The 23,489-nt window shown below is 54.9% G+C and overlaps 1 protein-coding gene across 2 annotated transcripts; it reads left to right on the top strand.

Moving 5' to 3' along the window:
• The first annotated feature begins 4,777 nt into the window (after positions 1-4,777).
• HSPB8 (heat shock protein family B (small) member 8) lies at positions 4,778-8,343 on the top strand. Of its 2 annotated transcripts, XM_021549813.3 has the most exons (4): positions 4,778-4,909; positions 5,005-5,654; positions 6,675-6,738; positions 7,594-8,343. In XM_021549813.3, exons 2-4 carry the CDS (start codon positions 5,276-5,278, stop codon positions 7,751-7,753), a joined length of 603 nt encoding a protein of 200 aa, XP_021405488.1. In that variant the 5' UTR covers positions 4,778-4,909; positions 5,005-5,275; the 3' UTR covers positions 7,754-8,343. The 2 variants fall into 2 exon arrangements, with proteins under 2 accessions (XP_021405488.1, XP_077643277.1); XM_077787151.1 differs by having other exon boundaries at positions 4,792-5,654.
• The last annotated feature ends 15,146 nt before the right edge of the window (positions 8,344-23,489 follow it).

Genomic DNA, 23,489 nt, shown 5'->3' with positions numbered 1-23,489 from the left:
GCTGGGTGCTGGCAGTGCCACCAGCGAAGTGTCGCCTGCGCCCGCCGGCCGGGCGCCAGCTGGCCCCGCGCTGTTTGCCTTGGCTCGGCCGGCGCTGCTCCGCGCCGCTTCCCTGCGAGGATGCCGTCGCCAGGACTCCCCTGCCGTGTTTATCCCTGCGCGCTGACCCACCCGTGGGAAAACAAAAGAGACTGTGAGAAAGAGATCCCTGCGGAATCCTTGCAAAATCCAGCCTCTGGTGACGGATCTGATCAAGGCTGTGTGTGTATGTGTGTATGTGCACATGTGCATATACATGTGAGTTTCCCTCGGTGTTATTTATTTTTTAACTTATTTAATATTTTTAGTACAAGCTTTAGTACACCCTTCCTGTTAGTGGACAGATGAGGTTTCTGTGGGTTTGTGTGAAGCTGTGAGTTTTTCTGTCTCTGTGCCTTTTGCCAGTGCTTTTTAATTTATTTTTTTCCCTCTCATTCACTGTTTTTACGGATTTTTGCTCTGCATCCAACACCTCAGATTGCTGCAGGTGCTCTCTGCAAAGAGCAGGTTCACCTGGAGGAAAGGCAGCTTGGTCATTTTGGTGTTGAATCGCTGCTGTGGTCACATCATCAGGGTAATATCTTGGCTGTTTTTTGAAAGCCCTGTCTCGCACTCAAAGGCTCTTTCCCACCCATGATTTTGAATCATCCCACAAAGCACCCCTGCTGCCTTTCCCAGCAGAGCACGTCACAGCGCTCACTCCAAATGTCTCCTTGAGCCTGGAGCCATCAGCTCTCCCCATTCACTGGACCTGCCTTGGCTCTGGGTTTGTCCCCCCAAGGGAGGCTTGTCCCACCTCTCCCAACCCCATGCTCCAGAAAATCCAACACCACTTCTGCAGGTTTGCTGGGAAGTAAAGATAAGGGATGTTTCAAAGCACTGTTCTGTTCTGTTCTTCATTGGTTGCAGCACTCAGCTGAGCTTTGCTTTATGTTAACTGCAATTTTCTCAATGTTTTTGTTGTTTTGGGGACTGAATTTGCACCAAACTTGTCTGCAACAGCTAGTCACTGTTATTTTGCTATGCATTGTACATATATCGAACAGGCTGAGAGGACTTGGCCTCTATTTAATATTTATTTCTTCTATTTATTGACCATTACTTTAAAAAAAGCTATTTGGGTCATGCTGTTGGGTCCATGAAGGCAGGAGCCTTTGAAGTGTTGCCAGATATGTTGGACAGAGGAAGGCAAATTTGGCTCATTTGGACCTCACCACCAATATTTAGAGAGGAACCTCATTGTGATGGAGATGGGCAAGGCAGGGGAAAACTCTCCATCTCCTTGAACCAGCTTCTGTTGACAGATCACATCCCCCTGGAAAGGAGTGGGGAATTCAGAGGTGATGGGCCAGTTCTGGTGGAGGAATAACCCTGCTCCTCTTCCTCTGCCACGTGGCATAGGGCTGCCATCACCAAAAATTCCTGGAGTTCTCTGATCTCCTACTGCTGGTCCCCTCTTCCCTCTGGGTAGGGGACACTTGTCACCCTTTGCATCAGTGATGAGGAAGGGAATAGGGTCGAAGTGACTGGCCGTGGTCTCCACCAGGAAGCAAGGATGTCCACCCTGCCCCATCCTGAGACCCTTGTGCCATGCCCTGCTTTGCCCCCTCCCCAGGCTTTGTGCCAGTAGCTTTTCTCTGATGTGAGCTCATTAGCTAACACAAACAGAGCTTTCTGCAGGCATCCTCCCCCAGCCTTGAGAAGAGCATGAGATGTGCTAAAAATCCCACCCTGCCCCAGCGTCGCTCCACCACGGCCACAGCCACTGCTCTGCCCACCTCGGGGGAGGTGTTTGTGCTCCCGGGGCAGAGCTGCCTGTGCTGGGGGACTGTGGACACAGCTCCAGCATCAGCAGGCGAGTGCCAGCGCTGGGCTGTTCCCACAGAGCTGGCCCAGAGCTGCTGGGTGCTCAGCCTCGGGCTCTTGGGGTATTGGTTTGAGAAAGGGGCAGGTTCAGGTGCCCTTCAGTGTGCAGTGGGGTTTTATTACCTCTTCACCACAGAATAAATAATTCTCATGACTTCGCTGCTACCTGGCAGTTTGCACATGACTGGGAGGGTCTCCAAAGCAACAGTGTCATGGTGAAGCACCCCAGCTTTTGGGCTATTGCCTAGAGAATAACACCCTCAGCAGCCCAGGGCAGCTCTCCACCTTTGAAACCCAGGGAGTGAGCAGGAGACGTAGAACAAAAGCCAAGACATGAGAAAAGCCGTGAGGGAAACGGTGTCTCTGTTCTCTGCCTGTTGGTTGATTCCACCCCCAACGACACCGGCACATCTGTTTGTTTGAGTTCATTGTAAAGCTCCCCTTGCTCTCCATCCACATGTGTTCTGTATCCTTTAGTCTTCCTGGGTGTTTGAGTTGTTAGCCTGGTTAGAAAAAGGTTCCAATAAAGGTTCGGACAGTATTTCCTTTGCATCATGTTCCTTTTGGATACAAGCGTGTGCGGTGGGATATTTTGGGTTGTTTCAGCTGCTCTGCAGAGAAGGGCATGTGCCTCCACTCCCAGCTGCTGAGGACTGGCTCCTCAGGGCACTGGCTGAAGCAAAAAAAGTTGTGGGCTAGTATTTCTGGCAGCTCTCCTTTCCCTGCTGGGCCAGGCTCCTGCTGCCCTTTGCCAGGCCCTTTGGATTCCCCCACCCTGTTCAGGCACTGGGAGTCCAAGCCAGAAATGCGTCCATCCCTCCCTGGAGGTCACACGGGCTCACCAGTGCTCTCCTCGGGGCTGTGCCCTTCCCTTCCTGTGCTGCTCCAAGCCCTGCACAGAGTTCCCATGCCACAGGGCCCTGCCATTGTCACCTTCTCACCTCACCAGGGCAGTGGGGACTCTCCAGCACCCTGGAAGCCCCGCAGAAGAGCAGCAGCCCTGGGCCATGTCCCCATGGTCCCCTGGGGGGCTCAGATGGGCACCCAGGAAAGGTCTGGGCATGGCACAGGTGGATCGTGGGGACACGGGGCAGCATCCCCAGGTCACTCGGAGGAGAAGGGGGGCTGCAAGGGCACTTCATGTTTCCCAGAGCTGATGTCGTGGGGTGGCTCGGTGGTGGGAGGCAGCCGGGAGGATTGGAATGACAACAGGAGCTAAATTGGGATGGCCCAGAGAGGGTGAGAGCAGGCGGGAGGAGGGGACGTGTGACTAATGGGGATGAACAAGGCGACAGAAAGAATTCCTGGCCGGGGAGGGAGGATGGCCTGGAGCTATGTGGGAAACGTGGGATGGGGGATGTTATGAGGCTCCTGGAAACACGGCAGGATCGTGGCACTGCCTGAAACCTCCTCGGGGCTTGTCCCTCTCACCCCGTGCGCTGCTGTTTGCCCAAGGGGGTGGCAGAGCTGGGTGGTGGGGCAGGACCACCTGCTCCTCAGCCAAGCTGAGACTTGTCCAGCTGAGCTCAGGCTGTGTGTGGCAGTGACCCCCAGGACTGTCGCTGTACTGTCACCCACGGGCACCAGGAGCCCCCAGCCAGGCAGAGGCAGCCGGGTAGGACAAGGGAACGGAGGGGGATGCTCAGTCCCTCTGCCAGCAGCTGCCTCCCCACACCAGGAGTACTTAGCTGGCACCTGGAACTTCCTCGGGCACTTCTCGGGCACCTCCAGGCATCCCTTCAGACCCCAGGAGACCCCTGTGATGCCCAGGTGTCTCCGTGCATGAGGGGCAGCCCTGCCCTAGCCAAGGGGAGGCAGCTCCCCGTGCCCAGCGATGCTGCCGCGATTAACGCCGTGGAGTGACCAGCGGCTGCATCCCTGTGCTGCATTAAACCCTTCCTGCTGCAATTACTTCCACAGAGTCCATTAGAAAAATTGCAGATGCTGGAGAGAAGGAGCATGATGCAGAGCCAGGATGCGGCATGAGGAAGTGGCTCCGTGGCCAACGTCACCCTCACTGATGACATCCCATCGTCCAGCACAGCCCGCTGCCCACCGGAGCCGTGCGTGGATCGCCTCCATGGGGACCCCCATCCCCGCCAGCCGTGCCCCCGCCTGTGGCCGGGCTCGGGGCCGTGTGTCCCGGGCGATGCTCGCTGGGAGCTGCCCCTGCGGTGCTGCTGCCGCGCCCCTTCCCACAGCTCGCAGCCCGCTCCGCCGCTGCCCTGTAATTACCGGCCCGGCCGCGGCTGTGATTAACGCCTCGCCCTGCCCGCACCGCGATTGCGGCAGGGCCGGGCCGTGCGGTGGGGCCAGGAGGAGGAGGAGGAGGAGGCAGGGGCTGAGCAGCGCCCTGAGCCCCTGTGCTGCCTGCTGCCGGGGGTCCCTCTCCTCCCTGCAGTTTAGGGGATGTTCCTCCGGGCCCAGCTGGTGGAGGTGTCCAAAGACGCAGTGCTGGAGGGGCTCATTTGTCCCCAGCCCCACACAGCCCCCCCGGGTCCCAGGGCGCTGGGGGTGCCCCCAGTGACCCATTTCCCGGCACGGCGGTGCTCGGTGGCGTGGGGACACGTGCCTTTACAGTGAGGGGAGCAGCCTGCTCACCCCACCACGGTATTTTTAACAGGTGACACCGCGCTGAAAGCAGCCGGCCCCGAGTGAGCTTGGGGGCTATTTTGGGCGGGCAGAGCAGCAGGAGGGGGCGGCAGGGGCCGGGGCAGCTGCCGAAGCGCCACGGCCCCGTGGCAGCCGGGATCCTCGGGCCAGCAGGAGAGGTCAGCTGCCACTGCCCAAATTCTCCACGGCTGTTTCATCCTCTCCAAAATACTCGGCTGACAGGGCAGGACTTGCAAAACACACACCCCCCTCCTCCGAAATCCATATAAATAGTACTCGCCCAACGGCTGGAAGGTTAGAGAAGTTTCTGGGCTCCAGGCTCAGGCATTTATTGCAGTTCTCACCCAGGAGCAGCAGGGAAAGTTGCACATAAAGTGCTGGAGAGTGAGAAGTGAGAGAGAAGCTTTTTAATCTCAGGATATTTGGGTTTATTATTTTTTTTTTCTCTCTCTCTCCTGACAAGAAGTTTTATTTTCCTCTCCCCAGTCCTGGGATCGCAGCCAGACAGGAAGCGTTTTCTAGCGGCCAGAGAGCTCCCTCCGTCCTTCCTGCGCTGCTCCAGCTCCCGGTGATTCAGCCTGAATTGATTTTCTCATCGTCCTTCACCTGGTGCCGGGCAGGAGGGACCGTCCCGGGGTGGATGCGTCTCCTCCGGGACAGGCTCCCGGGGGAAGTTTGCAGCCAGGAGCAGCCGCACAGAGGCTGAGGCTCCGTTGGAGAGCCCCGGGGACACGCTCAGACCCCTCCGAAGGAAGCCATGGCCGATAGCCAGATGCCCTTCTCCTGCCATTATCCCGGCAGGCGCAGCCTCCGCGACCCTTTCCGGGAGCCCGGCCTGACCTCGCGTCTGCTGGACGATGACTTCGGCTTGTCGCCCTTCCCCGGGGATCTGACGGCGGACTGGCCCGACTGGGCTCGGCCCCGGCTCACCACCACCTGGCCGGGCCCCCTGCGCGCCGGGCTCGGCCGCTCGCCGCCCATGGCCCCCGCCTACGGCGCCCACTTCGGGGGGTACCCCGAGAGCCGCAGCCCCGCGCCCTTCCCCCGCGAGCCCTGGAAGGTGTGTGTCAACGTGCACAGCTTCAAACCCGAGGAGCTGACGGTCAAAACCAAGGATGGCTACGTCGAGGTGTCAGGTGAGAGCCGAGGCACCGCGGAGGTGGCACTGCCAGCTCAAGGAATTGCTGCAAAATGCCAAAATCGCCTTTGTTTTAAGGCGGCGGCGGAACCCCCCGCTTCTGCAGCAGGGCTTTGGGGCATCTCCGGGGCAGTTTGGGTGTCACGGGGGGGAATCTGGCTCACAAGCCATGGTGGTTTGCTGCCAAAATGAGAAGGACGTGTGTCCTTTGGGGTAAATCTCCCTGCTTTCTGCCCTGGCTGGCAGCACCCTGCAGCGAGCTGCCAAGAGGGGCCCCAGCTCTGCTCGGTTAATTATAGCCAGGGTGAGGTCGGCACGGAGGGAGATTCCCTTTAAAGGGGCCGAGGGAGAAGCTGGGAAGAAAGGAGCAGCTGCTCACTGCCCCCAGCCCAGCTCGGCTCTGAGTCAGCCAGAAACACATCCCTGAAAAGTGAATTAATGTCGGGAGCAGTGGGTGTGGGGTCCAGCATTTTTGGGGTGCTCACGACTGCCCTCAGTGTCCCATCAGCCTGGCACTCCCCATTGTGCCTTGGTCCTCTGGGCTGGGATCACCGGGGGGGCTGGGGGCTGCCACCTAACGCAGCCCTGAGTATTTATTTGGAGCTCACTGCAGCACAGGGGGAAAGCTACAGGCTGGGGGGGGTCCAGGCAGCCTCTGGCTGATGCTCCAGGTACAGGGACCCCCAGCCTGACAGAGGGGGAGAAAGGAACCCATCCTGGGGAGTGAGGTCAAGGGGGATGCTGCCACCTACAATAGTTTCATTATTTGCTTATTTTCTTAAGCCCCAGCTCTTGGCAGCCTGTGAGATCCTGGTTTTCCACTGGAATTGTGGCTGTGCTGTGTCTAGCATCTCTTCACATGGAGAGGCTTCCTGAGCCCTCCCCAGAGAAATAATTTGCACCAGGACAGAGAAACAGCTGCTTGGAGATCTTTTCTCTTTGGTTTAGTTGTTATTGTTTGTTGGGGGAGAAAATAATCTGGTAAGGTCCTGATGTGGGGTGTTGGCCTTCCCTGCAGGCAAGCACGAGGAGCAGCAGGTGGAAGGAGGGATCGTCTCCAAGAACTTCACCAAGAAAATCCAGTAGGTACCGGTCGGCCTGGCCGAGCTCTGCCAGTCCCCGCACCCCAGCTCACACGCATAGATTTTCCACCCCAAAATCTGCCCTTCTGCTGCACGTGCCCGGCCGGGCCGAGCTATAGGGCGATTTCCCAAGGGAAGGAAAGGAGGAGGAGGCCTTTTCTGAGGCGCTCTGTCAGTCTCCCGCACGGCCGGGGCTGCGGCCGGGGGCGCGGGGAGGAGGCGTCCCCGGGAGCGGCGGGCGGGCTGCACCGCCAGCCCCGGAGCGCATCCCTGCGCTCCCCGCATCCCCGTGATGTCAGCGAGATCGCTATCGCCTTGACTCACCCGCGGCTCCCTTTGGCAACAACAACCGCAAAGGCGAGCCCCGACCGATGTGGGGGGCAGATCCCACCCGCGGGGCTCGCACGGTTAACAGGGAAAAGCATCAAAGCCCAGGGCATGGGAAGGGTTTCCTCAGCTGGCAGCAGCTCAGCTTTGCTTTTCCACCCTGAAGGAGCCCTGTGCATCCCGAACTCCCACGGGAAGGCTGGGGCGAGCACCGCTCGCTCCCGCTCGGGCTCCTTTTACGGGCAAGGCTGGCGGCTGACGCGGGCTGTGCGCGGCCGGGATTTACTCCCGCTCCGCGGGCACAAGCGGCGCTGACATCCCGTCAAACACATCTGCCGGCGAGATTAAACAGAGCTCCCGCGGCGGCCAGGCCGGCCAGCAGCCCACTCTAAATATCCCCGCACATTCCCAGGCGCTCCAGTAATAACAGAGGCTTTGCCTGGGTCCCCGCCCGCTGGGGGTCCGGGGGTCGGGATGAACCGGGGGTGCAGCATCCTAACCCATCGCCTCTTTCCTGCCCCCCTGCAGGCTGCCCTACGAGGTGGATCCCATCACGGTGTTCGCCTCCTTGTCCCCGGAGGGGCTGCTGATCATCGAGGCGCCCCAGATCCCTCCCTACCAGCAGTACGGCGAGGGCAGCAGCGGCAGCGAGATCCCCGTCGAGAGCCAGGAGGCCACCTGCACCTGAGCTGCCACCCCCGGCACCCCCGTCCCTTGTCCCCTTCCCCGCTCCCGGTCCCCTGCGGCGCGGCGTCCTGACAGCCTCGGGCAAGGGTGACGGGTGCCGCTCGCAGGGATGGCAGCACCCGCCACCCCAGCTGAGAGCCGGGCTCACACCGGGTGCCAGCCACCGTCCCCGAGGGCTTCTAGTGGCCTGAGGTGCCGGTAGAGATTTTGTGCCCACGGGGCCAAGCAGAAAGGATGCTCCTCCTTATGGTTATTGTTTGTTCCGAGTCGCTCGGATGGGATATTTATAACAATAGCAAAAAAAAGGGCCTGTTTTTTTTCTTTAAAATTGACATGGAAACCCGTAGCTCTGCGTCTTTCCTCCTCCACGAGTTTTGTTGTTTTTTTTTTAAACTACATCTCTGCAAAGGACACGCGTCCGGCGGCGGAGCTTGATGGCGTGGCCTCCATCCTGAGAAACGGTCTGCGTGCTTTGAACGTTGGTTTGGGGTTTTGGTGTTGGTGGTTTTTTTTTTTTTTTTCCTTATTTCCAAAGAGAATTTGTGCTTTTACTTGTCAGACCTGAGGAATAAAACCCAGTTGATGTTCTTAGCCTCTGCTCGTCTCGGCTGAGCCGGTGGGGTGGGCACAGGGCTATGGGAGGGTGGTGGGGTCGAGGGGAATGCCACCATGTGCCACCTCCCGGCTTGGCACAGGTCATCCCTGTGAAGGCAAGGATAAGGGAGATGCATGGGATGCCTGCACTGATGGGGGAATTCCAAGTCCCAGCTAACACTGTGCTGGGGAGGCATCAGGCCTGGCAAGGACCATGGGCTCATCCTGGCCTTAGCCCCTCAGAGGGTTGGAAATGTTCCTCCTGCTTGGGGATGCTGAACAGGCTGTGAGTTGGGAAAGTTGGGCTTACCCCATCCCCAGGTCCATCTCACCACGCCAGCTCCCCAGCTGCAGCTCCACAGGGAAGCACTTCCCAGAGGAATGGCGAGTGGTGTCTGCTGGGTTCTGGGCACAGCCTTAAAGCCACTCCTAGGGGCAGAGCCCCATTTGCTAAGCCACTGCAGTGCCTGGGCTTAGCAAAGCCGAGCTGTCGATGGGAGGCAAGAAATTTTCCATCGATCTGTGCAGCACCTGGGCCAGGCACCCAGTTTTCCATGTTACCAGGACCTCAGAGTTAAAAATACAGCCTCACATGTTCCGCTCTGGCTCATCTGGGATGTGGTTACCAACAACACCCACCACGTGCTGTAAACCCTGGCTCAGCACCGCGTGCCACGAAGGCACCCAGGTTCCAGGTGGTGGAGGGGAACCTGAGCACTCTCACCCAGTTGTGCAGATTATATTTAATTTCCAGCAGCTGTTGCAGAGCTGGGACCCCCTGATGGTGCAGAGCACAGCCAGCCCCAAGCTCAGCCTCTCTGGCTCTGCCAGGCACGGCTGTGAGCACAGCAGTTTTTATGAATAAAATATAATCCCCGAAATGTGATCCCGACACTGGCATGGAACGCCAAAAAGTCATGAGTCACAGCTCCAGCCCTGTGTCCTTGTGCCACTTGGAGCTGTCAGGCCCTGTGGGTGACACCTCTCCAGCACAAATTGTCCTTCCTCTTCCTCACCCCTTCAAAGAATTATTTTTATCAGACTTTTGAAAAAATATCCCCAGACCCAACCTCAATTTTCCCCTTCTATAGAAGGACCCTAGGAGTACCTGGGGACACACTCAGGCCCAGCACCCTGGCTGGATGTCCCTGCACCCCTATCCTGGCCCCGCACCCATGTCTGGCACAGGATGGTTCCCTGAGCAGGGCTGCAGGTGCAGGGGACCAGCTGTGACTCCATAGGGAGCTGCCAGGGGGGAATGAGCCACTCTCCCATCCTGGAGCATCTGGGGAGGGCCCCAGGTTGATGCAACACCAGTGCTGGGACAAAGGGAGCTCCAGGCTCAGCTCTGGGGCTGCTGCACTCACACAACAGCTCCTGCTCTTGTTCCTGCTGATCCTGCAGTTTGGGGCAAGTTTTGTTTTTCTTTAATAGCTTTTTGCTTTATTCGGTTCTGCTTTCTGATGAATTCCTTAATAGCATCTTATAAAAGCTGTTGTCAGCTGCATTAGCAATAATTTCCTAATGGCTGGGGTTGGCATTGGCAATTAGCACTAAGGACCTCTTCCATGGGCAGCGTGCTTGGGCCTGTGCAGACAGCAGCTTCCCAAGCTCTTGGATAGTCTGGAGTATCACATCCTAATGAAATAATTGTAACTGGAGATCCGGAGGCTCTTTTCAAGTATGATTTGATTATTCCTGCAAAGGAGGTTTTAAGCAAGTAATCCCTACTGGTGTTTCTGCAAATGCAAAAATTGGTTTGGAAACACTGAGGCACTTCTGCAGCTTCCTTCCCTCCGTGCCTGAGGAGAGGGAGTGGGATCTGTGCGTTCCTGGGGCTCCAGGGGAGCAGAGCTGGGGCTGCTGGGGGCTGGGAGCAGTTTGCTCAGCCTCCCTCGTGTGTGAGATGTTGGTTTGGAGTCTCCATAGCACAGAGGCCACTCTGCAGTGACATCCCACCTGTGGGTTTGGAGCAGTCACAGCCTGCCAGGTGTGCCAGAGCACATCGTGGCTCAGGGCTCAGCACCAGCTCTAGGGGACAGCCTGGCACAGGCTCTGACTGAGGGCAGCGTTCTCCAGGAGGGGAGGAGTGGGCATCCTGGGGGTCTGACCCTGGGGCTGCCTGAGGGAGCCCAGGAGGGGCCGAGATCCTGGCTGTGCATTTTGGGACCTCTTTCACGCCAGGGAGAAAGGGCAGGGTTGTGTTTATCAGCAATTCACACTGCACAGGGCAGCCCGGGCAGCCCTCTCTGCCAGCCCTGTCCCAGTCATTCCAGGAGGACAGTGCTCCTTTTATTCTCCTGGAGCAGCATTAGACTCACCAATATCCACATCATCCCAGACCAAATGATTTTCACTGCTGAAGGGGACAGAGGAGCCATCCTAATCTGGCCTTTCACATGCTGCTCTTGAAGCAGCACTGATGCTGCCAACACAGCGTGGGGAGGAGACAGGAGCAGGTGCTTGGAAGATTTTATTTTTCTTCTTTCTGAGAAGCCAGTTCTGATGGTGGGATCAAGTAGTTGAATGCTGGGCAATTTGTAACTGGCACTGATGGGGCAGGAGAAAGGAGAGTGCTTGTTCCAGGAGAGGAATTCTGGGGTCGGGGCTGAGGTGGAAATCCAGCAGTTCCTGATGCATCTCAGGACCACGAGCTTGCAAGGTTCCCTCTGAGGAGTCCCAGCAAAGCTCTCCTGGGCAGCTGGAGGGAAATGTGGATGGTCCATACAGTTTTTTTGTTTTGGGAAAAATTGTTGGCGATCCCTCCCACAGCACAAGCGGGTGATTCCCAGTGCTGCCAGCACAGAGCTGGAAGGGGCTGGTGGGGAGGGCTCAGCACCATGAGATAAGGGTCTACATCATGGGAAACTGGCCTTGGAGGACCTGCTGCTCCAGCTGGCTGCTGTGAGGGGCTGAAGGACGTGAGGAGATAAGGATAAGGTCACCCAAGGCGTGGGAGAGCTCTCCAGGCAGCTCGGTGGCAGGAGGCTCAGTGAACCTCCTGCCTGTGTCCTGCTGTCTGTCCCAAGCTGCCAAGGAAGCTGTGGAGCAGCACCTGCCCCCTGCAAGGCAGGGACATGGGGCAGTGGGCCCAAGGGGTTCCGAGTCCTGCTTGCGTCCCACCAGGGCTGGGATGGGGAGCGTGTGGCTCCCAGCAGGGCACCAGCTCCCAGCCTATCCCAGAGGATTTATTTTCCTAAAATGGAAGCAAAAGCTGAATTGATTTATTTTGGTTGGCAGCATGTGGAGCTGGGTAAATAATCCACAAGAAGCTCCAGAGCTGTCCAGACCCACCAGGCACCTCCGGAGACCTGGGCTCTTCTCCTAGAAGAAGCAGGGTTACTTTAATTTTCCAGCTGCCCAGCCCCTGTGGCAGGAGCAGGGGGTGGCTGGGCAGAGTGGCAGCACAGCAGCTCCAGAGCTGTGTCCATCCCTGCTCTGGGGAGCATCACCCTCACCAACTCACGTGCCCATGGCCTGGGACACCCTTGCTGGCTCAGGGATGCCCTTGATGGCTCTCGTTGCTCCCTGTGCTGTCCTGGGGTGCCCACAGAGAGCCCTTTGTTGTTTCATGGGGTTGTTTGTGCTTTCCAGCCCCTCTGGGATCCTCTGCACGTGCAGGAGCTCAGCCTGACTTCCTCCAGCCTGCTCCTGCTCAGTCCCTGGGGCTGCAGAGCTCCCCTGGTCCCCCCAGGACACGTGCAGCCCTCCAGGCCCTCTTGGCAGCTGCTCCCGTTGCTGCAGTGACTCCATCTGGGTTTGCACGGGGGATTTGCTGTAACATTTCCAGGAGATTTTCCTTCCCAGAGCCCTCTGGAGCATCCCTGGCTCCCCAAGGGTTTCTCACTATTTCTCACACAAATCTCAGCTGCTTCAGTTCAAGCCAGTCCCTTTTCCCAGGGAAAATATCCTGTAATCACCCAGGTGTTTCTCTGCTGTAGCTAAAGCCATCTGGGGGTTTTCATGTTTCTCTTTGGGAGTTTCTCCTCCTTTGGAGGTTTTGCTTTCAGGAAGTTTTTGTCTCTACTTGCAAAGTGAAATCTCATCTGCTTTATTTTGGATGCTCCAAAGGGAATACTTGGCCATGTGATGTCCGTGGGGGACAGAGAAGCAAAAAATGACTTTTTTTTCCTAATGGAAGAACCCAGTGTCACAGAAATAACCCACCTGACCAGATGGCCTTTTTCTCCCTTCCAAATTAAAGGCTGGAAAGCCACGAGATGACCCAGCCACCCCTGGGAGCAGATCAAGACATTCCTGCAGCTTCACCCATCCCAGCAGAGGGAAGGGGAGGAGAGATCTCTGTGGGTGAAGCAATGCTGATCATGGCATCGTGTCCTGGATGCTTCTGCCTGTGCCCACCCCAGGAGGGGACTGGGTGGGCTCTGAGGTCCTGTGCCCCCCCCAGCAGCACAGACCCTCCTGGCTGGGCAGTGTGGGTGACCCTGGTGTTGAGCATCCCTGACCTATCCAAGGAATTGCAGCTGCCTCTGGGCAGCAGCACCTTCCAGGCCCGAATTCCCTGCTCCAGAGCTGCAGCAGGATGAAGGAGAGTTTTCTCCTATTTGTTTTTCTTTTGTCAGTCTTTGAACCCAGTTGCAAATTCTGCTGGTAATTAAGGAGACTCTTGCCATTTGGGTGAAGTGCTGAAGTGCAGCATCCTGCTCCCAGCCAGAAGCTCCCCAGCAAACCCATCCTGGAGGAGAGGAAAATTTCAGCTTCATTTTGATTCTTTCATACTCCAACAAAAACCTCCCTATCCGAGGCAGCCTTGGAAACCTTTCTTTATTAAAAGACCTCCTTGAAATGCATTGTAGCAGCCAAGGAGGGTGGTTATGAAGCACAAAAAGCCTGCAGAAGAGCTCATTAAAACAATAAATTACAACTAATTAGAATAAATCAAGCTAAATCATCTCCAGTGGGAAGGTAAAATGAGGTGTGAGTGAGTGGTTTTAATAAGGATGGTGCTCCCCAGCTCCCCTTTAAAATGATGGTGAGTCCTGCTGCAGCAGTGATCCTGCTGCAGGGACCAGGGTGGAAAACACTCATGGACAAAGAGGAAAGTGAAGCTGATGGCACTTTGAATTGTGTCCCAGCCTGAGCTGCCTGTCCCTAATTGCAGTGGGTTTGGGGTAACACAGCACCCACAGAGGCTCACAGAGGTCGAGGGGTTGGGTTTGCTCACTTTGGGTTTTATTTCAGTTTAATTTGCAATGCACTAAGTGGCTGTGGGGTTTTGCTCCTCTCATATCACTTCATCACCACAGCCACAGCAAAATGACTTCTCTGCATAATTAGCAGTGAGATCATCGCAGCCGCCTTGGCTCCAAATCATTTCTCCTCTGGTCTCCAGAGCTGCTCAAAACAAGGAGAGGAGGAAGGTGTGGGATGAGCTCCCTGCCAGGGTCGGGCTGGATGGGGCTCTGAGCAGCCTGGGCAGTGCAAGGTGTTCCTGCCCATGGAATCAGAAAGCCTTCAGGCTCCTTTCCCTCCCAAACCAGTGAGCAGAAGGTCTTGGAGCTGCCAAAGCAAAAGGCCAATGCTGGAGAGAGTCAATCACTGCTGAAAGCACCTGGAAGGGGGCTCAGCATTGTACTGTGACACAAAATAACTCAGGCATTCACTTAAGATGTAAAAGAAGGAAAAGAGCAAGTTTTATTTTTGACTTTGAAATATTGAGAATTCTAAAAGTGGCAGTGGATTGGAGGGTGGAATTGTCACCTCTCCAACCACACTGGTTAAACTAACAGTCTATCAATTTTCTCTTCCTACCAAGAAGAATGCAAAACAATCATTATTTACATGAACAGTGTGTGAGAAACTCTGGTAGAAATATGTAAAATCAGAATCTATAGAAAACTTTTCAAAGAACTTCAAAACTTTTCAAAGAACAGGCTGACAGCTCAGCTCTGGGGAACAGAGAGCCCAGAGCCAGCAGGGCACTGGTGCAGCAGTGAAGCTGCAGGCACAGCACTGCTCCAGCCTTCCCTGGCTGCCACCTCCTCCAAGGGATGAGCACTGCTGCCAGTGCTGGAGAAATGTATTGGTTTCATTAAGCTTAAATGATTAGCTCCAGGCCTTGATAATGATACTTAATGGATCTAATATTTTTGGGGGCGATTACGCTGCTGTATACAGCGTGTATATCATTAATAACTTTCTTTAAACCTCCTTGCTGTCACTGCCACTAATGATGTTCGAGCCCTTCTTATACCTAAGCCAAATTAGCTGCCAAGAAAGAGGCTTTGTCCCATGGAGGATGCCTGGCTGTGCTGGAGGCAGATGCTGATGGCTTGGGCAGGAGGATGTTTGGATTTGGTGGCAGGAGCCACGGGCTGGACCCTGCAGGAGGGTCAGGGCAGTCCTGGCGGGTGCAGGCAGTGGTTGAAAGCCTTGGGACAGCTTTGCTCTGTTCAAAACCCCTTTCCCAATCCCATCCAGAGTTCTGCAGGGGGGTTAACACCAGTCAGGGCCTCTCCATGTCCTGGGTTTTGTCACCTCTTGCTTTCTGGAGGTGAGGGTGGTGATATCAAACACTCCTCATCCTTTTCTTCAGAGGATGATGACAGATGCATCAAGGGCTCTGTTTTCTTAGGGAAGATATCCCTAAGTCCAGGATACATTATTCCTCTGCTGGATCCAGCCAGGTAGAAAAAGTAATATCATCACTGTCTCCACACTCCCCCTGAACCTTTCCATCACCCCTGGGAGGAGGAACCAGGCTTGGCTGCTTCTCTGCTCCTTCTCACCCGAGCATCCTCCCCATCCTCCTGCGAGTTGATTAATCCATTAGGATTAACCTCTCTTTAACTCCTTGATTAGCTGCATTTTAAAACTCCATTTGTTTTCCTTTTTACATCAAGCTGGAGCCAAAAAAAGAGGGCAATTTGCAGCAATACTGATTTAATGCAATTTCTGAAAATCAGGGTGAACGTCGGGAAGGCGTGCTCAGCATTCCAACTCCTCCCAGCAAGCTGCAGGGGCTACATCCTGCTGGAGGCAGATTTGGGAAGAACACCACACAACCAGCATCCACCTGAGTCCCCAGAGCTGCTTTCTGATGGCATTGGGGCAAACCTGAAAAATGCACCCTGGTTTCAAGGTGTTCTTGGGGAAAATGAGGCTCTTGTGGTGTGATGTGGGCTTTTTTGGTCCCACAGGGACAACCCATTTCTCCATTGGAAATATCCCTGATTTCCCTGAACTGTGCATGGCAGAAATTGCTCAAGACAGGGCTTCTTGCTCTGAGAGAGGATCATGGTTTAGATCCATCCAGGTTTGATTTGCCAGGTTTAGACACGGTCCTGCGTTTACCAAACCCATGTTTAGTCCATGCCCTAAGTGAACTACCAGACCCCTCCAAAATCTGGGGGGTTTTGATGACAAAAACTCTGCTTGTCAGTGGCAGGGGTTTGGCTCGGTATCAGCTCCAGCTTTTCTTATGGGACCCTTCTTTGCCATGCAGGAGCCATGTGGGAAAAATCAAAAAATCTCTTCAAAAATAAGCAAACCCTCTGGCTTTAGAACAAAATCTCTACCGTTCTCAAATGCCTGTCTGTTCCTTCCCTGTGTGTCCCAGAGTGGGAGAGTGACTCCTCCATCCTGGGGCTGCCCCGTTGCTGCAGCTGGGGCTGTGGGCCACAGGCAGCAGTGGGGGTGTGTTGGGGTGAGCAGGGCTGTGGTAATTCCCTGGTGGGGGCTCCTTGGACCCTCCTGTCCTGGTTTTACTCCAGATTTGAGCCCTGTGGCTCTCCCTGTGCAGGAGGAGTGGGCAGTCACCCCCTGTCCCATCTCTGCCAGGGACACCTCGTCCCCTGGATGGACTGGCTGCTCCAGAGGTACTCTGCTGTTTTTGTGGGATGAACTGACTCCTCCACAGGTACTTTGCTGTGTATATGGGATTATTAAGCTCTAAGGTGACTGACACCAAACACCCCTGGCCTGTGTTAACCCATTCTTGGGGAACTTCCTTGTGGTATTCACATGCCCTCTGAACAGAGAGAGACTTAGCTTTCTCATATTTCTCCTGAGATGCTGTGAGAGGAGCAGAGAAAAGAGAATCAAACAATTCTTATCTCGCTCCCTGTTGTGCCCATGTGGAATGTGGGTAAAAAAATCTCCCAAGGTGATTACTTGATTGGATTCTGGTGATGGTTGTCTGGCTTCTTTGACCAATTGGATCCACGTGTGTGTCGGGACTCTCAGGAGAGAGTCACGAGTTTTTCTAGTTTGTGATAGTTCTAATTAGTGTAATATAGTTATAATATAATACAGTAAAATAAGGTAATTAATCAGCCTTCTGAAACCATTGGAGTCAGAGCTCATGTTGGGCATCCCAGCACCAATACTTCCTCTGGCTGTGAATCTGTGTTTGAGTTTGGATGCTCTCACAGCTGCCTGGTAGGACTGAGGTTCAGGGAGCTCAGCAAAGCCAAGGCTGAGATCTGAGTCCTGGGGTGTCTTTCTCACTTGGCTGAGGGCTGGGAATCTCCCCTGGGAGTGGGGTGCTGAAGAAAATGCCTTCCCTCTCCTGTGGAGCTGGATTTTTGGGACTGCCTGCTCAAAGCAGCTCTCCCTGCAGTTGTTTGGGGTGTCTAGGAAAGGGCTGAGATCAGCAGGGACATCACTGAAGCCTTTCTCCTCTTCCAGACTCCCCACTTGCAGGATGTTTATCAGAACCTTTGAGATGTCTCTAAGGTTTTGGAGCACTTCAATGTGTTTCTAAGCTATTTCGGGGTGCATGGGTGGGAAATACTCATGATGAACACATGTGAGCCTGCAGCTCCAAGTGTTCAGGCGAGATCCGCAAGGGAAACTTCTTCCCAGTGCTGAAGCAAAACAAGACAAAACCAATCAGAAATTGGTACAAAACCAAGCAGAGAGCTTTGCCTTGTAGGACTGCAGCTCCCGAAGCTGAGCCCCCCTGCACAGGTAGTGTTGGAACAGGGAAATTCTCTCAGGAGCCGTCTGGGAGCTGTCAAAATATATCATAGCTGCTGTTGAGGTTTAAAAAGCTTCACGCTGATGCACAATTTAGGGGAAGCATCTTGCATTTCCATAGATGTACAACAAGATTTTCTGAAATTGCAATGATATGAGAAAACATCTTTTAAAGTGGAACCCAGATGGCGGGAGGAAATTGTGCTGTTTGAATTCTCTTCAGATAAATCGAAGCTAAAGGGATGTTAAACATTTTATCGTTTTTTTCCTCCCCCCACTTCCACCACCTGCTACTGAAATGACATAAGAGGAGCCATCAAACAGTGAGATCCTTACAGCACATGGCTTGGGAAATGGCTTCATCTGAGGGCATTTAACACCCAGAGATCCCAAACCCAGCAGGGTCAGGTCAGGGCTCCTCCACAGCTCCCTGGGAAGGTGCCTTTAAGGACAGGAATTTCTGGAGGGGCTGCCCAAACCCATTTCTAACAAAGGAGCCACAAGCAAACCTTGGCTGTCTGGGCTCGGCCTCGGGGGTGGTGGTGGGAGTGCAATGCCATGTCTGGAGCTGTATTTCTCCTTGCAAAGCCACCTCCTGCAGGACGCAGAGACCCTCAAATGCACCAATGAGACATTTGGCTGTAAATCCCCCTAATTCCAGCCATGCCCAGAGCTGCTCTGCCTTAGGGACAGGCTCCCCGTGCCTCTTTGAGGTGAGGTTTCCGAGCCTCCCCAGCAGCAGGCATTTCCCTCGCAGGTGCTTTTTGTTTTCCTGCTCCTTGGCATTCACAGGCGAGCAGCATTTTCACTCCTGAGCTAAATATGTCACTTTGTCTCCAGCGGCTGCCAGGCTTTAAAGCGCTGGCACCTCGCGGAAGCACCCGGAGGACAAATGCCAAGGATTACACACCGTCCTTACTCAAGGAGGAGGAACTGATGGAAGAACTCGGTGGTTCCTTGTTTTTGTTTTGAAAGTAAATCGAGCCTGTTTACCTGGCTGTTTACTTAAGCTGGGTGAATCACGGCCCAGGAAACGTGTGCGGGCTGGTTTGTCCCCTCGGACGGGTCCCACATCCCCGGGATGGGCTCGGGGAACACCGTGAGCAACAGCAGCAAATATTCCAGCCTTGGTTGTGCTCCTGCCGGGGGAGGGTGCTGGGAATGACAGGGGAGCAGTGCTGGCATTCCCGGGAAACCTTCTCCCTGTCCATCCCTTCTTGTGCTGGAGGGCACCAGCGGCCTGGGAAGCCTCGGTATGGGCAGCACCTGCACGCCCAGCTGGCTCAGGAGCTGGGTCAGCTTCCAGCCCCATCCCGGCTGGTCCCCCTGGGGCAGTTTTGCCTCCAGCCCATCTGCAGGCACGCTATTTTTACATATTCCTTTTTAAATTCTTTCCAGCGTTGTCGGATTCATCCCAGCAGATGGGTCCATCAGCAGGCAGGGTGGTGCTCCCCACGGGTGGTGAAGTGGCTTTGTGCTTCACACCAAGTGGAGGTCACTGCCAGGGCATGTGGTTGTGTTTTTTTAGAGCGCTTCCCAGCTGGGATTTGACTTAGATTTTGGGAGAAAAGACCCTGGGCAAGATCCCAGCAGCTTTTTTAAAGGGCTGAGCCTGCAAGGAGCACCTGCTCATTGCCAGCGTGGGCTTCCCGACTCCCAGCAGAGCTGCAGAACCACGGGGGCTGGGAATGGGTATTTTTAAACAACCTTGGCCGGGCAGGCTCTGTGGAGCGCTGCCTTTTGCTATTACCCCTTCCTGCAATTCCAGAGTGGTTTGGAGAGAGCCGTCCTGCAGCTCAGCTCCCGCAGCGGAGGGTGTGCAGCCACAGCCACACTGCCAGCAGGACACAGCACTGCTCCTTTATCACAGCGTGGGATGCTAGCAAACATCCCAATCTTTGCTCCAAATTGCTCCCAATGCAAGGTTATTTTGGAGAGGGGGGCTGGTGTGTTATCTATGATACCCACAAACCCAGATAATAACAGTAATAGCATGTGGTGGAGCGCTGTCAATGCAACAAGGCTGTCTCTTGTCTCCAAGGATGCTGCGTGTGGCAGCCTGTTCAGAAGAGAGCCACAACAAGGCTGGCAGCAGCCAGCCCGAGCACAGGGATGTTCTGTATGAGCAGGGATGTTCTGTACTGCTCAGCTCTGCTCCCTGGCTGCTGCAGCCCCGATGCAGCGATGTCCTGGCATGCTGTGGCTTGTAGGGACACCGAGAGCATGGCCCCAGGGCTCAGGAGCATCTTGTTTTGGCAGAGATGCTTCCCTGAGCCAGGCTGGGCCTGCCTGCCTTGCTGTGTGAGCTCATTCCTTCCTCAATCCATGTGCTGCTCAGAGGGTGGCCTTGGCCAGTGGATCCCAAATTTGGGATCAGTGGAGGCTAAATGCATCCCACGAGGTGAGCAGCCCAGGGGCTCACACACCTGCTGCTCTCCCTGCACACCCCGTGGGATGTGCAGGTGCTGCCTCGCCCCACACCTGGGCACAGCTGAGCTCCCAGAGCAGGCAGCATCAGCTTGTAGCTGGAGGCACTGGGTGCTTACGTTTCTCCTCCCTTGTTCCCTTAAAAAAGGTATTTCAAACAGGAAAGCAATGTGAAGACAGGCACTTACACATCTGGAAATGTGTCATGAATGAAATAGGGATATGGGAGGGTTCTGTAGGAATTCATCTCTGCTGTATCTGCTTCACAGCAAGCCATCAACTTCTTAAGAACATAAAAATCTCATCTTTTTTTCCCCTTGAGCACTTACCCAGTGCCTGTTTCCCCCAGCTGCAGACCCTGTGCATGAGCAGAGAGAATGTTCTCTGCATCCACACTGAGAGCAATGCTGAACCTTCCACAAGCCTCAATAACTCCAGCATTTTATGTTTATAATGGAACAGGGAACAGAGAGCTCTGTGGAAGTGAAATGTCTTTCTCAAATCATCAGGTTATTTTTATGTGCATCAATACTTTCTCATGTGTGTGTAAATACCTCCCCCACACATGTAGCTTTATCTCAAGGAGTGAAATAAAAATAGCTGGGGATGGAAAGGGAAGCGGGTGAGGGGGTGGTTGTGTTTTTGGGAAGAATCTCTTCAAGGCTCGGAAACAGCAAAGTCACGGTGACAACGCGATGTGACAAAACCCCAGCCTCCCTGGGCCTGGCAGGAGTGGTGTTAATGGAAGAGCTCCTAATGACTTTCCCTCTGTGTTTCCAGGTCTCCTCCCAAGCCGAGCCCCGGGTGCAGGCTCAGCTGCTCTGGGGAAGTTTTGGGCAGCTCCAAGGAGCAGCTCTGTGCCTGCCAGGAACTGCTGCTCAGATAAATGCCCCCCATCCCAGCAGATGCCAGGATGGCACAGGGGGATCCCTGTCTCTCTGGACTCCTAGCAGTGCCTGCTTTGCCCGGCTGCTTTCCTTTGCCAATTCCTGGCCCTGCTGCTTCCCTGCTTCCCTCCTCTGCAAGCCCGGGCTGGGCCAGTCTCAGGGGGAGGTGTGCTTGACCCCAGAGGAGTACAGGGATGTGCTGCAGCTTGTACAGATGATCTGTAGGCTCTTATTTCATTCCCCTCAACCTCCCTGGTATGAGAGTAGCAAAGGGATTTCTGAGAGCTCAAGCTCTGCAAAGTGGGGAAGAGATTTCCCTAGGGAATGTAAGTAAGGCGGGTTATATCATCTGGCAGAGCTGGTGCCCTGCATGACCAGGCTAAGTATCATTTATAGTCATTGCTTTTCTTATTTTTTAGTGATAACAAAAGGAGGATTAGGAAATACCCCACTGTAGGAAGCTGCATGGCTGGGTGGTGGCATGTGGGGGATGTGGTGACTGTCAGCACCAAGTGTTTCTGGAGGGACAGGATGCATCCAGCACCCATCACAGCATCAGAGCTCAAAGTGCACCAGCTGAACTTTGGCTGGAGCAGAAATAAAGCCATCAGGTCTAATAATACCCGGGTGCAGCCAGCTCCAGGGAGCCTCTGCCAGCTGCTGCAGTGTCACGAGTCACCGAGGCACAGCATTGTGCAAAGTCACCGTTCCTGTCCCAACCATCCGGGTCCCACAGCTCCCCTCTCCCAGCCAGTCCCTGGGGGCCTCACAGGGGTTGGAGGAACCCAGCTCAGCTCAGGCAACTCCTCCTCCTCGTCCACTTTGGGAAAGAGCTGGGAGGATTTCCAAATGCCTCAGCTTGGCAGCCAATCCTGCCATTCCGGTAATGCACTAGAAGTCAGTCCGGAGAAAGTTCAAGTCTGTATCCTTATAAACTTCATCTCTGGTCCCCCTCACTCTGCACAGCATCTCCTGGCTGCTGACAATGCCCAGTCTGGTAATTTCCAGCAATGCCAGTGCTGGATGCAGGTGGGAAATGATGTCTTGAGAAGGGACAACTCAAATATCCTTTTTTCTCTGTAAATTTTCCAGCTCCTACAATGTCCTCAGAGTGACCTGCTATGGTTGACACAGCGACTTGGGCATCCCCCACGTATCTGTGCTCCTGGTGCTCCTTGCACAAGCCTGTGCACCAGGCAGGTCACAGGCAATGCCTGGCAAAGGCACGTGGTGTCCAAAGCCAGCTCCAGGGGATTGGCAGTGTCCCATGAACTTCTTGTTGAGCATTCACAGGGGTGAGTTCCTGGCACTCACAGGGGCAGGACAGCACTGTGAGGGACAGGGTGGCCTTTGGTGGCAGAGCATTGTCCTGCTCTGTGTTTCAGGCACAGATTTGCTCCATGCACTGAATGCCAGAGCTGCCCTGGTAGTTGGGACCAGGGCACATCAGACCTTGGCGAAGCCCCTGGGAGCAGTTTCACTGGTGGGTTCTCCCCATCAGTAATCTGAGCCACTGCTGCTGTAGCAAAGCTGTTGGCAGCCCAAACTGAAGCCATTTGGGTGTTCTTCCCTGCAAAACCCACTTTGTCAGCAGCCCCTCTCTCCTCCTCACCCACACTGCAGAAGACACTTCTCACTTAAGTGGCGTGTGCCCACCACTCCTCTGAGTCATGTCTGTTAGCAGGGAGCTCATAATTCTTCAGGTTTTTCCAAGTACAAATGTCTTTGGAAAAGGGCATTAAATGAAACACTTGACTGAGGTCCCGGTGGTGACTAATTCCCGTGGTACGCCCCGCTCAGCGTTAACCCTGCTGAGCTCCTGCGGCCTGGGGGCTGCAAAGGGACCCCCGCAGGCAGAGGGGCAAAAGAAAAGCTGGATGTTGCAAGAGAACAGCTCGACAGGGGCAGAGGGGGGCGGTGGCACAGTGGGGATGGACCCCAGAGTGCTCCCTCCAGGTGCCACATTCCCTGGAGAGCTCGTCCGTGTGAGCTGTGCCTTAGTCCAAAGCAGGGGTACAGCCCAAAGCTCAGGGGGTAGCAAAACTGAATGCTCGTGCCCAAAACTGGCTGGAAAGGAGGGGGGGAAATCAGACAATGGTTTGGGTTGGAAGGGAATATAAAGATTATTGAGCTCAACCCCCCCTGCCATGGGCAGGGACACCTTGGACAGGACTAGACCAGGTTCCTTCAAGCTCCATCCAAACCAACCTTGGGACACTTCCAGGGATAGGGCATCCACAGCCCCTGAAAGAAATCTTTCTCATGGAAAACCTGGGTTTAGTGGTGGACCTGGCAGTGCTGGATTGTTGGATTCGATGATCTTTAAGGTCTTTTCCAGCCTGAGTCGTTCTGTGATCTCCTTGTGGCCAGTACTGGGTGGCTCTGGATGGCTCCAGAGGGCTGCGCAGGCCACCTCCAAAAAAACAACCCCAGCTTTGTTTGCTGCTTGGGCCCCTGCTGAAAACACGACCCTCATGGGGACTTTAGCAAGGTGAAGCAGCTTTCCCCCCAGGTTTCCTCTCCCCCTGAGTACCTGGAGAGCCCCGGGAGCTGCGGAGCAGGAGCAGCCTGCGAGCGCCGCAACTGAATGGCTGCGGGACGGGGCAGAACTAATTAGAGCCTCCACAAAATGACATCTCTTTCCACAGATGGGAAGCTGCTTCCCCTTTGTCTGCCTCCTTCAGTTAATTAGTTATCTAGGAGGTTGCATTTGCATTCCCCTCTTTGTGAAGTACCTTTTTGTGAACTACTTTTCATATACTTTTATGAAGTCGGCCACTGAAACAGGCTCATTTATCTCACAGCGACAGGCTGAGAGCCTTGCCCAGAGCTCTGTGCCAGATGCTGGGATTGGAAAATAATGTTTGGCTTGTCTGGTGTTTGGAAAGG

This window comes from Lonchura striata, chromosome 18, assembly GCF_046129695.1.
Source record: "Lonchura striata isolate bLonStr1 chromosome 18, bLonStr1.mat, whole genome shotgun sequence".
Taxonomy (NCBI): Eukaryota; Metazoa; Chordata; class Aves; order Passeriformes; family Estrildidae; genus Lonchura; species Lonchura striata.
Note: the sequence above shows the minus strand (reverse complement) of the source record. Positions and strands in the feature narration are given on the sequence as shown.